This window comes from Melopsittacus undulatus, chromosome 10, assembly GCF_012275295.1.
Source record: "Melopsittacus undulatus isolate bMelUnd1 chromosome 10, bMelUnd1.mat.Z, whole genome shotgun sequence".
NCBI lineage: Eukaryota > Metazoa > Chordata > Aves > Psittaciformes > Psittaculidae > Melopsittacus > Melopsittacus undulatus.
The window spans coordinates 1,292,020-1,306,766 of NC_047536.1; the positions used below are offsets into that span (position 1 = coordinate 1,292,020).

The following is a 14,747-nucleotide window of genomic DNA, read 5'->3' on the forward strand; positions in this document are numbered from 1 at the left end:
CTCTATGCAACTCTCCTGCATGCTTCTTTCTTAATTGCAAGCCCTCCTGCAGGAAGAATGGAAATAATTAAAGCTGGTTTGAGTCTGTTTTACTTTGTACTGTTGCAGGGACAGGAACAAATACGATTCTGTGAGTTGTGTGCTGTTATCAGTGCTCATTCAGAAATCAAAAGATAACAGTGGTTTTGTTTTATCCTGATTTTTAAACTCTTCAACAAGATGATAATTTAGATACAATGCCACTCTCTTGTAGCATTTGATTTTCTTCCCCACCCGTTCAGGGCGTTTGTTTCAGTTTCTAAGGATGCGTCATGTGGGTCTTCTCTTTCTTCTCAATCTGTGTCACCTTGTTCTTCAAGGATAATTCAAGGGAATTAGGATAAAACAAATGCCAGTAACAACATTGCTCACTCTTTTGTTATCCTTTCCTGCCTTAGGTGACAGTGACTGGCCCCAAATATAAGAGTGGCTCTTCTGAAAACATCCTACCTGACTCAGAATAATGGATATCAAAGACAGAAGACACCGTTCTCTGACCAGGGGCCGGTGCGGAAAGGAGTGTCGCTATACAAGTTCTTCACTGGACAGTGAAGACTGCAGAGTACCAACTCAGAAGTCTTACAGCTCAAGTGAGACACTGAAGGCGTATGATCATGACACCAGGATGCACTATGGAAATCGAGTTTCTGACCTGGTTCACAGGGAGTCGGATGAATTTCCAAGACAAGGTTTGTTTAAACTTAGAACTGGTTTCTTTACAGTAATCCTCAGTATACAACCTCTGTTGCTTGTTAAAGTAGCCAGTGTTATAAGGAGGTTTCATGAAAGAACTGTAGGCAAATGGATACTATTTTACCATTTCAACTATTTTGTGTTAAATTACGAACTTCTTTCTCAGAATAAAACACAGCTATGGTAAAATCCCATATGGCCAACTTATATTCACTATTAATCAGGTGCCTTGAAGTCTTTGCCCGTTCCTAACTGCTATGTCATTTAAGTGTGGGAATGGGAGTGTTGTTTCCTCTGCTTTCATTTTGTCACTTCTTACTCTTCCTTCTCACCCTTCACCTCATAAAAACTGGAAGGAGAAAACCTGTTTAATTACCTTTAAGACTGGCTATAATATGTTATTGCAGCATTGAGATCCTAGAATATTTGAAATAACCTGCCTGTGTGAACTTGTAAGTATGGTGAAGCAATCTCTTCTTTTATAAATGCTTCTTACTTTAAATACCTGTTATGTCCAATAACAATCTAAATGTTTTACTCTCATTCAGGTATTCACTTATCTGAATCAATCAGAAGTCAAGTGTGTTGAAGCCATCAGTGGATATTGCTTCATAGGAACAGTATCCAATCATCTGGTTAACTTGACCAAATAGACCTATTAAATTGTCATTCAGCCAACAATTAGATATGGTTTTTAAAATAAATGGCCTGGTTTAGTTTTAGCTGAAGAATCAGATATGCTTTATATCAAGTAAGGTATAGGCAGTTTTGAGATACAAATGTACAGCACTTTGTGCCCCCTCTATGGAAGGTGAATTATCTAGGAAAATTTGAATTGCTGAAACTCTCCTACTTTATGTATGTGCTTGTTAAAGCCATGTGGTAGTTCCCGACTGTGTATTTCTGATATTGTGACTCAGGGAATTCTAAGTTCTTGCTCTTCTCTGTGGAGATCGTTCAATGAAAGCTCATTTTTGTATATATGATATAATGTCACTCAACCTGTTAAAGTGTTCTGCCAGCAGTCAGTGTCTGCTTTCACCTTTAAATCAAAATATCTATTAATTAGCATCTCTAATTAAACCCTTGTCTAATCCCTTGTTTCTCTCACATCTGTGTACAGACATTTGGAGCTGTTTACATTGTGCTTGATCTATCAAACATCCAGTTCTGTTTTCTGAGGTAATCTGTGTTCTTGTAGGGTCTGTCTTTACTTATTGGTATTTAACTAGAGAGAACCCATCAAACTGCAGCTACATCATATCAGCTACCAGAGCCATTTTCACTGTGGTTTGTTCAGCCTTTGTGTACAGGAGTCATCTAAATATTACTTTTTCCTATCTGGATGATTGATGCTTCAGCTCAAGTGCCTCATTTTAGTTTCCAGGTCATTATTTGGCATTTCATGAGGATGTTCTTTTTCTCTTGATTACTGATTTGACAACTGTTCATCCTCCTCCTGCTCTTAATATGTTCTTGTCTGCCCTCTTTATGAAGGGGAGTGCAAATTGTTGCTAACTGAATTGAAACACTCAGATTATATTTTTTCCCCTCTCCATTAGTCTGTAGTGTTGTGTCTGGATGAATAACATTTATTTTAGGAAGCCAAAGTCAGTTTTTGTTAAATAATGTAGAATCACAACATTGTTTAAGCTGGAAAAAATCTGGAAAAGATCATGAAGTCCAACCCTTACCCCAGCACTGTGAAGTCCATCACTAAACCATATCTCTCAGTGCCACATCTACATGTCTGTTGAATATGAGCAGTAAGTCCTTCTTCCTGCTTTTGTTAAGTTTAGAAAGCAAATTTCTTCAGTAAACAAGTCTATATAACAATTAGTTGTATTTGAAAGCTTGGTGTATTTCTGGTTGTACAGTTTTCCTACTGACATGAAATCTGCAATAACGTGGCAAAAACTGTTAAGGCTTAGTACATGTTCTCACTTTCTACTTTAATGTTGTAGGGATAAAACTACGATTCACATAGTAAAAAATCCTGTTCATTACATCTTACACATGCAGTTTCCAGCTGCACACATCTAGGAGTTTATACATGTAAATTTATTCTAAATTTGAGTGGGTGTTTTGATGGGATTAAATTCGGTAGGAAATAAACATGCTTAAAATAAATAGTCTTTAGAGAATTTTTTATTCTTCTATTATAAAAAAGCTTGACATTTTTAAGCAATTGTAGATATCTTCCTCAATATTTTGTCTCTTCTGTTAGTAAAGCTACATGCATTTGACTTGCTGAAAAAATATCTGTTTTAACTGTGGTACTGGAATTGCTCAAAGAAAGTAGTTTTAGCTGCTGCCTGATCATACATTACTCAGTTATGAAAATCTGTGAAGCATAAGACCAAGTTGTACTACTTCCATTTTTGTTTATGATGGCTCAACAGTGAAATGCTGAAATAAAAACTATATTCAGAGCTCAGAAGTCTGAAACAGATATTTTTCTTTGCTTTAGTATTTTATTGTCATTCTGTTCTGACTTGATTGTCTTCATGAAAAAGCAGATCTCCAAAATATAAATCCCTCTGGAAGCTAGTGTGAATAAAGCACTTGATAGGAAAATTAAATGTCTTTGGAAGTTTAGCTCTGAGAATGTAACTTTGAAGCTTGTCATCATTTGCATGTCTTGAAATAAGCTTATTTACTAATTGCTGACCAATGTGCCTACCAAAGTATGTTCCTCTTTGGCGTAGATGCTGCTTTGCTATAAAGGATTGATGGATGACATCCTTAGTCTGGCATAACTCTTACTGTGCTCTTTCTAAGATGTTTACCTGTAATTTTTCTAAGTAATAGAATTCCCCTTTAAAGTTGTTTTAATGTATTGGTAATAATATTTGTACAAAATGATACACGATAAGTTCAGTATTTTTGTGTCAAGCTTTTTTTCCAGTCATCTTCAAAACAGATTTCAGATTCTTGGCTAAAACGACAGGTCCATGCCATTAATTTGTCTTAGATTTTCCCTAATATAGTAAACTATAGATAGAAATGTATTCATAATTCAGCACCTGCACTGGATATTCATTAGTCAATCAATCTCAGAAACGCAGTCCTTCAGTGAATCTGAGAGAACGTTCAAACATCACAAGATTTATTTAAAGTGGAGGAGTCCTTTTCTGAATGCTGTATTTTAAGATGAATAGAATCTTTTATACTTTCTACTAGGATATGTCAAAAGCTTGACAATGTTTCTGCCACCTCTGAATATTTGAATATTTTACAATCTTCTGGTAATATGTGAATTTTCTCTATTCCATGTATTTTTCCAGCAAAGAGAACCAATTATCAAACTTTAACTTTTTTTTTTTACTTTTTTTTATTTCTTTTTAAAGAAGATACCTTCTTTCTTACTTCATCTGCTGACACAGCACAATGAAGACAGATTTCCTTTAAGGCAAAAAAAATGAGGATTTTACAAAACTTCTTTAAAGAGGTTGCTTTGAAAGGCAACTTTTCTACAAGTATTCTTTATAACCAAACTGTACTTAAAAGAACACTGTAATGAGTTGTTAAGAGTTTTAAACTGGGCTTCAAAGAGGTGATTGAAAACTTTGCTTTTCCAGAGTTCCCCACTTGGTATTCATAGCTCATGGATTTTGTTTCTGCCTGAACCAGGCTTCAGCTGATACAAAATTTATTAGCCAATAGTTATAGTGAATGGACTGCTTTCTCATTCTCAGGTCAGATCTAGTTTAGCAGTAAATCTCTGCTGTGAAACGTTAGAGCAAATACAGTATATGATTGAAGTTAGTAAAAAGAAGTCTAAAAAAGACAATCACATTAATCTGGACCTAACAGCCTTCTGACATATTTTGGCTTTTTTACCATGGTTGAATTGCTTTGTGTATGTCACTGCATCTCTTGTTGTATAGTGAGATAATTTCAGTAATGAACAGCAGCCAATTCCTTTCTGTATGTCAGCTCAAATTCCATTGTTATTCTTTTGTATGTACAAACATGCTTTCTAATCTTTTCTAACACTATAGGTATGTTAACGGAAGTTAGAAAGTAGTAGTGACAATGATTTTAATAAGTTTCTTATAACATCCCTTAAGATTGTCCAGTATTTTTATTAACATCAAATAGAAAATTAAGTTATATTGGTAGAATTCTCAGAGAGGGGCACTGGGGAAGTGTAATGCACTCAGTTTTCTTCCACATGCAGTTATGTTACCGTGCCATACAACTCATAATCTCTTGGGTATTTCATACTGTATCTCTTTTCCATATATATTCAATAGGTTTCTTCAAGGAAAAAAAATCAATTAAAAAAACCCAAAACCCCAAATCCAAAGCAACCCAAACCAGTTTGATGAATCTACATTCTATTCTTTACAGCCTACTTTAGGGCAGCTCTGATTGCTGAGAAAAATGAATGTTGTTTTTACTTCTCGTTCTTCTTCACATCATAAATCTTTCACCAGATAATTTACTGGGACACATTCAAAGAAGCACACTGCAGCAGGAACATTTCATGAGAGTGATTAAGCTTGTCCAGATTGAAAGTTATTGTGGTCTGGTATTCTGTGTTCGGCAGTGACTGATATGCTGCTGTATGGTGGGGCTAGCTGCTGTCACAGGTTCTCAGACTAACTAGGCTTTGGCTTGCTGCTTCTATTCCCAGTAACACCAACATTAGATTTTGATTATCTTGTCATCAGACACAAGTCATACTCAACTTTCAGGCTCAAGTCTGCATATCCCAAATCCAACTAAGTTTTACTCATTCTATTGTTAATATTTCTTTCCAGAACCTGTGACCTTTTGCAAATTAGATGCTCAATATGTACATTTGGAATAAAAACCATTACAGAAAACTTTTTATTGTATGCTGGTTAGAGAGGGAGCACATTCTTAGTTTTCCTTTGATTGGGTTTGGATGGCATTCTGCAACACATCCCTTTTCAGTGTATCCATACTCTTAAATAATCAAAGAAAATCGGAGGTAGAGGCAGGTGGCAGAAGCTTGGGTAGGAAGCCCTTAATGTGGAGTCAGATGTAGGGTTGTTTGTATGGTGAAGAAGTCCTCAAGGCAAATTTCCTGTTAGAACTGGTATACACATGTAACTTCCACTGCTGATGAATTGAGATTGATGTTGTTTTAATGGTTACCTAAGTCGTACGTGATCCCAGTGTGAAATATTTATTCAGGTGAGACAACTCTTGAAAGCACGACATTAGTAAGAAATATTTATGTTTTAATATGTATACCTTATTTAATAAAGCAAATACATTGCATGAAAACTCCCTCCCCACCTTCTCCCTTCCCAAATTGTAAAAACTTATATGGTTCTTATTGTTAAGTGATTTAGAAACATGAAAGTACTTTTCATCTGTGCTTTCCTCTGTGCTGATATTGTAAATAATGGAGCTATGCAGCAGCATTATTAAAACAGCAAATAAATCAAAGTACAAAACCTTATAGCATCCTTCTCAAAAATGCATTTAGGAAAGGAAAATGTAAGAAAATCTAATCCAAAATCTAACATGCCTCCTCTCATTTATACTCCAGTGTCAGGTGGTCTTTTGAGCTGCAGGTATTAAGATCTGCTGATAAGCAGGAATTAAACTAAAACTTTATGTATATTAGGTTTGAGTCACAATTAACACAAAATCAAAAGGAAATCTGCTTGGAAGAGGCTTTTCAGTGAAACATCATGGAATAGACTGTCCTCAAGGTTACCTCCAAGTACAGATGCAGGAATCATTTTCTCTTGTTCTTTTGTGGGTTTTGTTTGTTGTTAGAGTATTTTATATGACTGGTTTGGTTTTGGTTTGTGTTTTTTATTTCCTTCTGAGCAGCAAGCTCCCTCATTTGTGCATGGTGGTTTGACTCAGTTGTTGTGGTCATCTCTTACTTTCTGCCTCCATTCCTCTGCTATCCTGCATTCCTGGCTTTTCACCACTCGCTATCTCCATATACTGCAAGTCAATTTGCTGGGTGTGGTTGGTTGCTCAGACCCACCAGCACTAACTAGTGACTAGTTAGCTTGTCTAACACAGGTTTGTTGAAGGTTCAGCTCTTGCTCTCTTACTTATCTGACTAGCTGAGCAGCTTCTAGATCAGCATCTTTGGTACTGCGCCTGGGGAGGAAGAACCTCAAGTACCAGCACAGGCTGGGAGCTGACCTATTAGAGAGCAGTTCAGCTGAGAAGGACCTAGGAGTGTTGGTGGATGATAAGTTGACTGTGAGCTGGCCCTTATGGCCAGGAGGTACAAGAGGGTCCTGAGGTGCATGGGGAGGAGGGTAGCAGCAGGTTGAGGGAGGTGATTCCTCTTTGTCTACTCAGCCATGGTGGGGCCACTGTACACAGTGCTCCTCAGTACAAGAAAGACATGGAGCTGCTGGAGAGGGTCTGGCAGAGGCCACAAGGAGTTTGGAGCACCTCTCTTATGAGGCAATATTGCGGGAGCTGAGCCTGTTCAGTGTGGAGAAGAGCAGACTGAGAGGGGAGTCCATCAGTGCAGATCAGGATCTCAAAGGTGAGTGCCAGGAGGATGGTGCCAGGCTCTTTTCAGTGATGCCCAGTAACAGGATGAGGAGCAATAGCCGTGAACTGAAACACAAGAAATGTCACCTCAACATGAGGAGGTACTTTCTGTTGTGGGTGTCAGAGCTCTGGCACAGGCTGCCCTCTATGGAGACATCCCAAACCCACCTGGACACATTCCTATGTGCCCTGCTCTGGGTGACCTGCCCTGGCAGGGGTTGCACTGGGTGATCTCTATAGGGCCCTTCCAACCCTGATGATTCTGTAAGTCTGTGATGTTGGCCAGTGAGTCCTCCTCTGAGAGAGCAGATACTGAATGTCAGGGGATGTATTGCAGCCTGGCAATTCAGAGGTGGCCGTTGCAATACAGCATGTTGAAGTATTTAAAATGTCATTGCTATGGAAAGAATGTAATCAGCTAGCAAGCTAAATACACAGTGTAATCGATTAAAGTATTACTGGGAATCTTGTTCTAGGTGAAAGTAATAGAGATGGAGTTGAATAACATATTCTCTCCTGAAACTTTATATAGAGGAACTATGGTGCTGACAGAGGATGCCAGTAATAATTAATATGACCAGTGCCGAAAAGCACAGTACTGTTCTAATATTAATATGTATTTGTAGAATAAACAACAACCAGCTAGACATAATATGTGAATTCTGTGTACACACACGGTTCCTCTTGGGGAATGATTTTTTATTCCTGTCAGTTTCTCTCTAGTGATCATTATTAAGAATCAGCATTTGTTTACAGTTTACATTGCAGAATCAGCATGCAGGGATTTCCCAGGCATCTACAGAATCATAGAATCAGCTAGGTTGGAAAAGACCTTTAAGCTCATCCAGTCCAACAGCACTGCCAAAGCCACCACTGACCCATGGCACTGAGGCCTCATCTCCAAGCTGTGTGAACCCTTGCAGGGCCGGTGCCTGCAGCCCTGCCCTGGGCAGCCTGTTCCAATGCTGAGCACCCTCTGGGGCAGGAATTGTTCCTCAGCTCCATCTGAACCTGTCCTGGTGCAGCTTGAGGCTGTTTCCTTTTGTCCTACTGCTTGTTACTTGGGAGAAGAGGCTGACCTCCATCTCACTACAACCTCCTTTCAGGGGGTTGTAGGGAGCGACAAGGTGCCCCTGAGCCTTCTCCAGACTATACTCCATATGTAAGTATATATATATCCCTCATATGTAAGCATATATAGATGTATGCTCCTTTTTTTTCTAGAGAATTATTTAGCTTTTGAAAAGAGCTTCTGGGATTTTTACTGCTGCTGTACTGGACTCCTCATTAGTTCGTGATTAAGTTAAACTCAGTTTTATTTTTTTAACCATTTACAAAGTTACATGAACATTATGCAAACTAGATAGAAAAGGGCATCTTCTAAAACATAGGCATTATCCACTCATGCAGTTAGCACATGCTGTGAATAAAAGAATTTTTTTTGAAACCTTAGGTCTAATCTATAATAGGCTTAGTAGTTACCATTTTAATGCAAATATATTTTCAAAAGCACTTCAAAATTAATAGGAACTGCACTTCCTGTACTTTATAGTTCCAAAATTGTATCCAGGAAAAAGGTCTTGTGCTTCGAAACAACAAAGTGTTTGCTTGCCTTGTAATGCTAGGGCTGAACTGAATGTTGAAGGAAAACTTGCTGTATTTAATAGAAGTCTAAAACTTTGTAAACTGAAAATAGAAATGTTTGAGCCTATAAATCCTTCTTCATTTTCTCATATACACGTGCACACACTCTTCCAAGTTTGTAATATTTGGACACATCCATGTGGATGTTCATTCTCTTATTAAATCCATCATAAAGGGAAATAATGCATGCCAAGGAGAGGAGATAATATCTTTCTTTTTAAAATAAGATATTTTAAATTAAAATACTTATTTCTTGATTAATCCTACTCACACAAATAACTAACTTGTGCAAATTCTGCAGATATTCCATCTGCTCTGGGTTCTTGTCTATACAAAGATCTGCAGTTTAGTATAGGTATTTTTTAGGGTATATTTTCAGCAAGAAGAGTTTGGAAAAGAGGCTGATTACTTGTGAGTGTTCTCAAACTGATGAAGAGATTCAGGTGCTTTTCTAATACACCTATTACCGTGCAAATCTCAGATTTAAAAAGCTTTTATGCTTGATCTGGGTTTGAATTGGGCATTTTTGTCCCTGCATCCTACGCACGTACCAGAAAATTAGTCTTTAGAAGTCACATAGTCCAGAATTTACGTTAGTGAATATTGTTTCTCCTGTGAAGTTGGGACCCCACTAAAACTTGGTTTCTGGCAAGGAGGAGTTAAGCCATTTGCTTTTCCTTCTCATAATACAAGAAAGAGATATTTAAAGAAATGGAAATCTATAAGATTTAAACCAACAAAAGCATTTATTTTGGGTTATACATTGTTGAACCCACTGATATCAGATGTTTTTAAAGTTCACATCTTCAGGAAAAGAAGGAAAGGCTTAATCATTTTATTCTTTTGGACTGCATGGAAGATGGGCTGAGCACCAGACTGTATGCACGGCTCCAGTGCACAAGTGCATTTTCAGTTCAAATGCATTGGGAATAGGCTTTAGGTGTTTATTATGTTTATTCTGGAATCGTCTTTTGCACCTTATATTTTATGCCCATGTTCTTTTAAATATCTTACTATTGTGGAGGACTAAATTCTAGACTTGGTGATCAACCGGTTGGTCTGTGGTGATGATTACTATGTTTATTGTTTGTTTTCTTGTCCCTGTTTGTTCTCCTAATACCTCAAACAGATTAAGGGATTTTTAGGAGCTTTTCAAATATTGTGACTGGACCCAAATGCACTCAGTTTACTTAGAAAAACATAGGAAACTTTTAAGCAAACAAACAAGCAAACAAAAGCACTACCCAAACCTCCTGTTCTTCCTTAGATAACCAGGGATGTTTTGGAGTTGTGTCAAAGTGCTGATAACCAATTCACTTAAAGCCTATAAATGGGAATCAAAATTAATAACAAGAAAACAAGAAGCAAGTATAATTGGGTAAGCAGACCCAGCATTTTTGGTTTAGTCCTTTTTCTTTTATATTGTCTCTGAATTCAGCATTTAAGATCAGAAGACCTACCAGTTATCTTGTTTGGCTTCCTATCTGGTTGCTCATTAACTTTCATCTCTATTTCTACATTGATCCCAGTAATCTGTCCTTGAATGAAACACCTTCTGGAGTCCTGAAAACATCAATAGATGGAAAATCCACCATTTACACTGGTGAGCAGCATCTGTAAGAAGTCAGCCTTCATGTGCAGTGCAGACGCCAGTTTCTCTTTGGATTCTGGAAACTGGCTTCAGTTGTTAGCCATTAGGTCTGGTGATGCCCTTTTCTGTTTTATAGGAACACCCATAATACCCAGTGTTTTTTCTTGATGTATGCAGTTCGATTCTGCAGTTAAGCCAGTTGTCTTTTCTATAAGCTTTATCCATCCATTATCTGTCTGTCCAGGTAGAGCATCTTCTGTCATGAATTCAGATCTGTTGCTTGTTTCTAAACCCTTTCCTATCTTATAGTTTTTCTGTCAAGGAAGTAAAATATACCATAACAATGCTGTATCTGCCTCACTGTGGTGGTTGAAGACTTGTTGAAGAGGCTGAGACTTGTACACAGATAGCCCCTTTACACTACTTTCATGTTTATAAACCCAAACTTCAAATGAACATCTTCTGGGTAGCAGTAGGTTCCTGTTGAGCTGCTGGTCCATGATGCTTCCTAAATTCTTTCAGGATCTGGATAGCTGACTAGGCAGAACAGCATGCAGATATTTTTATATATAGCAATTTTTTATATGAGTGCTTAGCTGGAAGTGTCTTACAGTGAATGCTAAAGTACATATCTGTGAATGTAGACCATATTGGAAACAGAGATTTACTGTCCCAAAGTGTAATGCTTACTCAGCCATCTGATGAGATTTGAGCACTAAACAGTTTGAGAGGGATGCATAAAGCTGTTTTATTACAAGATGCTGTTATGAATTGTAGCAGCTTTCCTTATGTTATACTGCTGTTGCCAAACAAGTCACATGAATGTAAGCAGTTTTATTTGTAATTACTTGCTTACGTTTCCTTAGAATATTTGGGTTATTGCTGCTGGTGGTTCCTACTCCTCTGCTGGTGGCAATCCCTACATCCTGTTTAGCTTAGAATGAGAAGATACGTTTTAAACTCTGGAGAAAAGCCTCTCTGAAGAATGCTGTTTCTGATATGTGATGTGGAATGGGTCTCAGATGTTTGTGTGTGTGAAAGAACCTTGTTAAAATGGATGCAAGAAGTTTATACAGGAAAACTAAAAAACAACCAAACCCTGTTCTCTGTTTTTTCTTAATGCAGTGAGAAGTAAAGTAGACTTCATTTTAGCTGAGTTTTATCAAGTCCAGAAAATGGAGAGAGGAATTAACCCATCTGAAATGATGTTATAAGAAACAGAACTTAATTTTTTCTAAACCTTAGTCAAAAACTGGATGGTGCAAACTAAATTTGACACTTGAAAATGTTGTTGACATAACACTAAAAGCAGTGCCTGTTGTCTTACTTATGATTTGGTTCTCTGAGCTCTGTGTAACTACACTTGTTTTCGATGCTGCTAGTTAGCTCTGTTTTCCTTGTGACAGTCATTGCTTTCACAAAGATACTTGATTGAGCTAGATTACAAGGGAAGAGTTTGATCCCTGGCACTGGAACGCCCCTTCTGTGTAGTTTATCCAATGTAATTTTGAAAGTCAAACCTTGGTTTTCTGTTAATTCCCATGCATGATGGTTCTTCAGCTTAATAAACACTTTCCTTGGAAGATCTTATCAGTATTATAGAATTATAGATAGTTCAGGTTGGAAAGGACCTTAAGATCATCTAGTTCCAGCCCCCATGCCATGGGCAGGGACACCTCAAACTATTCTGTTCCATTCCTTGAATTGCTTCCGTTGCCCAGGTTATCAGCCCAGCTATGCTTACTACGCCTAGCACTGTAAACATCTCTCAGCTGTATGCCCATCACTGTCATGTTTCTTCTTTCCTTATCAGCTTGCTTATCCACTCTTAAGCTCTGAGTCTGAGCAGTTGCTCTCACTGTGTTTCTTCTCTTAGAGCAACTTTTCAGTGTGTTCACATGTGACCTAAAATTCTTGGAAACATTCATGTGTGGTGGGGTTACACAGAGAGCTACAGCTGAGGTTTGTTGGTTTGACAGCTCCACCAGCTCTCATATAATGTAAGGAAACATCTAATGTTAAGAGATTTTAAATAATGTCCAACCAGTAGGGTTTTTTCCACTATTCCATGTGAAAAAAGTAGAATAGCATTTGGTCAGGTTTTACCTAGAAATAGCAAGTTGTGTGCTGACTGCTGGCTAGAAACAGGTTTAACTTTTTCTTGCATGAAATAGTAAGTGTTGAGTTGCAGGATGACTCAGTTCGCTACAGCTTTGTCTTCTCAAATATATTAATTAATATTGTATAAGTATGGAAGTAAAAATTACCAGTGTTTTAGGTTTTGCTACTTAAACCAGAGGCAAAGTAAAGTTTGGTAACTTTCAAAACAAAACAACCCCCAAAAAGAAGAGACAATCGTGTAGAACAAACAGGATGAACTTCATTCCCTGAAGCAAATGCCCTATTCTGTGGGCACAGAATTCTAGCTTTTCTGAGTTATTTTCAATAGGATACTGTGTTTTAAAGATGGCAGTTTAAAATGGCATATTAAATTTATTTTTTAAATAATATTAATATTTCAGATGATGCACTTACAGGACCACAAGTCTTTCTAGGAGTAATATCCCATTTGATTTCATGTTGGTATCCTGTTGTCTCCTAGAGTTTTTCTATCCCTAAGACAGACATTCGAACAATATTAAAGCTAAGCTGAAATAGTGCTTAATCTCTGAGGAAAACTATTTCCTTCACTGCAAATCCTTCACACTATGCTAAAACTTTACAACACAAAAATGGTAGTCAGGGCATAATTTTTGCTTAAGTAATCTTACTGGAGAGCTGGGGATTAGTCACATAGTAGCTTGGTTTGGGGGTTTGCACTTTAGTTTCTAACAAGTCTATTAAATTTGGTGCAATTATATGTTGGCACTAATTTTAAAACAAGAGTGAATACAATTTTGTGTATGGATAGGCAACTAAGTGTGTGTGCTCCTAGTGTTTTCTGAACTCTTATAAACACAGAAATAAAACTCATAAGACATTATTACCAAAATCTGCTGCAAGCACTGAATTTGTAAAGTAGATTGTTAATAATGTAAGGAATGATGTATCACAGCTGTAATACTGTGTCTTCCAGAATTAATGAACAGCTATAATTTTCATAATGAAAAATTAAAGTAAGGTTAAAGTGGTTTGTAAGGCTGCCTACAGACCTAGCAGCACTCTAAATAGAGGAAAGAACATTAAATTTCAGGGACTTGCAAATATATATTATCTAGTATTGATAGAGGGCTAAAATCCTGTACGTTTATTTAGGATTGTTAAATGTGGACAATTCAGTCAGAACACAGCACAGAAAAATGAGATGTTATTTGCTCTCTGAAATTACTGTGTACACAACAGTTTGTGGGTTTAGATGTCTTCAGTACTTCAGTTTCCTGAGTCTCTCTTGTTGACTCAGTGCAACAATCTCTCATCTGTGTTTGCCTGTTTCTTTACCGTTTCTAAAGTAAAATGAACCTTTGTGCTTGCTTTTACTGTTAACAACCTGTAATGAAGTCCTTGTTACTGTGCATTGGCTATTCTGGGGTAGTTGTGCCAAAGCTACACAGATGAGGGCCTGACTTAATGTATTAGGGTAGTTCTGAAAAAGTCTACTACCCACAAAAGTTTGCCTTTGAGAGATGGTATTGCATAGGTAAGGCTTAGCTTGTGTTTTAGAACCTACCCTTGAAGAACATCTAACTCCATGATGACATTCAGCTTCAGATCACAAGAAGCTGCTGTGACATGTGTGCCATGTTCTTGCATTGCCCTGAGTGTCAGTGGCTTGGTGGGATGAGTGTTGCACAGTCAGAGGCTGTAAAATTGCCTTCTGTAACCACAAGTGTTTGCCCAGGCAGGAGGTCGGGCCTCCGGTTCAGGTAGAGAAGCTTTCAGAGGCTGCCATGTAGAGACTGAGATGAGCACTGTAATATTGCACTTCTCTGGACTTCTTTATTTTCACTTTGTGTAATCCAGAATGACTGTAATTGAGAGTATATTTGGAATAAGCAGGCTTTGTGGTTATCAAATGTGTCAGCTTTGCTTTTTATGTTTATATGTCGGCTTTGTAACTCTTATAAGCTGTTATTGCATGACAGACTCCTCCATCTTAAATTCAGACTCTTAAATTCATCTTCTCCCTTCATTTTTTTGACAGCATAACAATGTTATACCTTGATCCATGTATGTCTGTCTCACACAGGGGGTTTTCTGTGTGGCTTTTTGTCTGTAGCCGTCACTGTACTAGGCAGAGCAGTTCTTGTTAATAAAATTGCTGTGAGGTAGT

At 37.6% G+C, this 14,747-nt stretch overlaps 1 protein-coding gene across 3 annotated transcripts in view; it reads left to right on the plus strand.

Moving 5' to 3' along the window:
- Positions 1-502: 502 nt before the first annotated feature.
- Positions 503-14,747, plus strand: part of TENM2 (teneurin transmembrane protein 2) — a 509,002-nt gene continuing 494,757 nt past the window's right edge. For all 3 annotated transcript variants that reach the window (XM_034066670.1, XM_034066671.1, XM_034066672.1), the window contains exon 1: positions 503-728. In XM_034066670.1, the coding sequence (XP_033922561.1) occupies positions 503-728 (226 nt within the window). The remainder of the gene's footprint in view (positions 729-14,747) is intronic.